The sequence below is a fragment of the Galeopterus variegatus genome, unplaced genomic scaffold (assembly GCF_000696425.1).
Source record: "Galeopterus variegatus unplaced genomic scaffold, G_variegatus-3.0.2 Scaffold658, whole genome shotgun sequence".
Lineage (NCBI taxonomy): Eukaryota > Metazoa > Chordata > Mammalia > Dermoptera > Cynocephalidae > Galeopterus > Galeopterus variegatus.
This window is the reverse complement of record NW_007726769.1, coordinates 289217-291014: the sequence shown is the minus strand read 5'-3', so window position 1 is coordinate 291014 and position 1798 is coordinate 289217. Positions and strand designations below refer to the sequence as shown.

General features: G+C 59.7%; 1 protein-coding gene across 2 annotated transcripts in view; it reads left to right on the top strand.

Moving 5' to 3' along the window:
* Positions 1–1402, top strand: part of JUP (junction plakoglobin) — a 29151-nt gene extending 27749 nt beyond the window's left edge. For both annotated transcript variants that reach the window (XM_008571068.1, XM_008571067.1), the window contains exons 14-15: positions 68–232; positions 575–1402. In XM_008571068.1, the coding sequence (XP_008569290.1) occupies positions 68–219 (152 nt within the window). In that variant the 3' untranslated portion in view covers positions 220–232; positions 575–1402. The remainder of the gene's footprint in view (positions 1–67; positions 233–574) is intronic.
* The last annotated feature ends 396 nt before the right edge of the window (positions 1403–1798 follow it).

The window sequence follows — 1798 nt, the reverse complement described above, 5'->3', positions numbered from 1 at the left end:
CCAGCCCCCCCCCCCCCCAGCAGGGTGATCTGCAAGTCCCTGGATGGAGCCTCCTTCTCTTCCCCAGACATGGATGCCACCTACCGCCCCATGTACTCGAGCGATGTGCCCCTGGACCCCTTGGAGATGCACATGGACATGGACGGGGACTACCCCATCGACACCTACAGCGACGGCCTCAGGCCCCCCTACCCCACCGCGGACCACATGTTGGCCTAGCTGGCTCCTCCCAGTACGGCCCCCTCAAGCTTCGCAGCCCTTCCTCATGCCTGCGGCTGCTGAGGCGCCTGCCTGTCCTTCTCTCTAGAGCCTCCTTCTGATGGGGGCCCTCTCATGTCTCTGCTGAAACCCTGGCTCCTTTTTGGGGGGTGGAGAAGCCTTTGCTGCTGAGCTTCCCTAGCAGGTGTGCCTGGGCCGCCTTGTTCTTGCGTCTTTGCTTGGGGTGGGGAGTCCTGCTCCTCTTGGCCCCTTCTCTCTGGGGGGCGGTAGGTGGGTGACTGGGGAGTAGCATGAGCTTCTGGGGGACGCAGGTCTGCCAAGCCCCCTGACCCCTCTGTGTCTGCCGCCCCCCCAGGTGCAGTTTTTCATCTGAAAGGCTCTCCGAGCAGGCGATGGGGTGAGACAGAAAAGTGCTTGAGCCTGGGGGAGCCAGGGCCATGACTTCCTGCTGAACCCCGCGCCTCCAGAGGTCCTCTGTAGGGTCTTTCTTGGGATGGTGTTCTGCTCCTGCTTTTCTGTCCTGGGCAGTGGGTCCAGGGCATGACAGCCCCTCCCTGCCCCCATGACCCTGGCCACTAAAGCTTTAGACACATGCCACCCACTCTCTGTCCTCCCAGCAACCCCCCCCCCACCCACCTCAGCCTGCCTATTCCAGATGGCTGAGCCCCGCAGGGCTTTGGTTTCTTTTTTTGGGTCTAAATTTCTCACCAGACTCCACCAACAGACTACCCTGAGTCTCCAAGGTCTCCAGGACCCAGGTTCAAGGCCCAAACCCCAGAAATCCAAAGCTTCTCTTGAAAAGTTCAGGGACCATCCAGGAGAGATGGGGCAGAGATGTGGAGAGTCAGTCCCCTGCTCCAGGACGCTGCCTGCTTCTCTCTCCAGGATGCTGAATTGGCTCAGCCCCTCCCCGGGGAGCCCGGGGACAGCTCCCTTGCACCCCTGTTCCACCCACACAACTGCCCTAGCTGGCCCCCAGAAGTGCTCTTTGTTGACCCCTCTGGTGTGTGGTGAGGGGCTTTCTCTTCCCTTCCAGTTTCAGACCCCCTCCCACCTCCTGCACATGGGTGTGGGGGGCTGGGGGGGGTCCCAGCGGAGAGTTTTATTATTGCTTTATGTTTTTGGTTATTGGTTGTTTTGTATAAACCAAAGCAAAGAAAATAAAAATAACACACCGATCCAATGGCGGCTGTCTAGGGGAGTGGGGTGGGGCCCCCTTAGCAGCCTGGCACCCTCGGCTGGGTCCTGCATGTCCTTGTGGCTGCCTTGGGTGGGAAAGACAAGGAGAGGGAAGCTGGGGAGGAGGGAGTGTGTGAGGAGCCAGAGTTGATTTCATCCGATATGTACTTGTACGTATAGGGCTCCAGCTTGAAGTCTTAGCGGGCAAGGAGGGGTGAAGAGGTGACAGGGGCTGAGTCTCCCCTTCAGGGATACCAGGTCCTATTCTTCTCTCAGCCTCCAGCCCTGCTCTGCTCCCGCCCAGTCTTTATGTACATTTGGCAGGTAGCTCCTGTGCTTAACGCTCTCCATGGCCTATGGCTTGGAGTCCAGGCCCCCGGTGGTCTGTGGTGGGCCCACC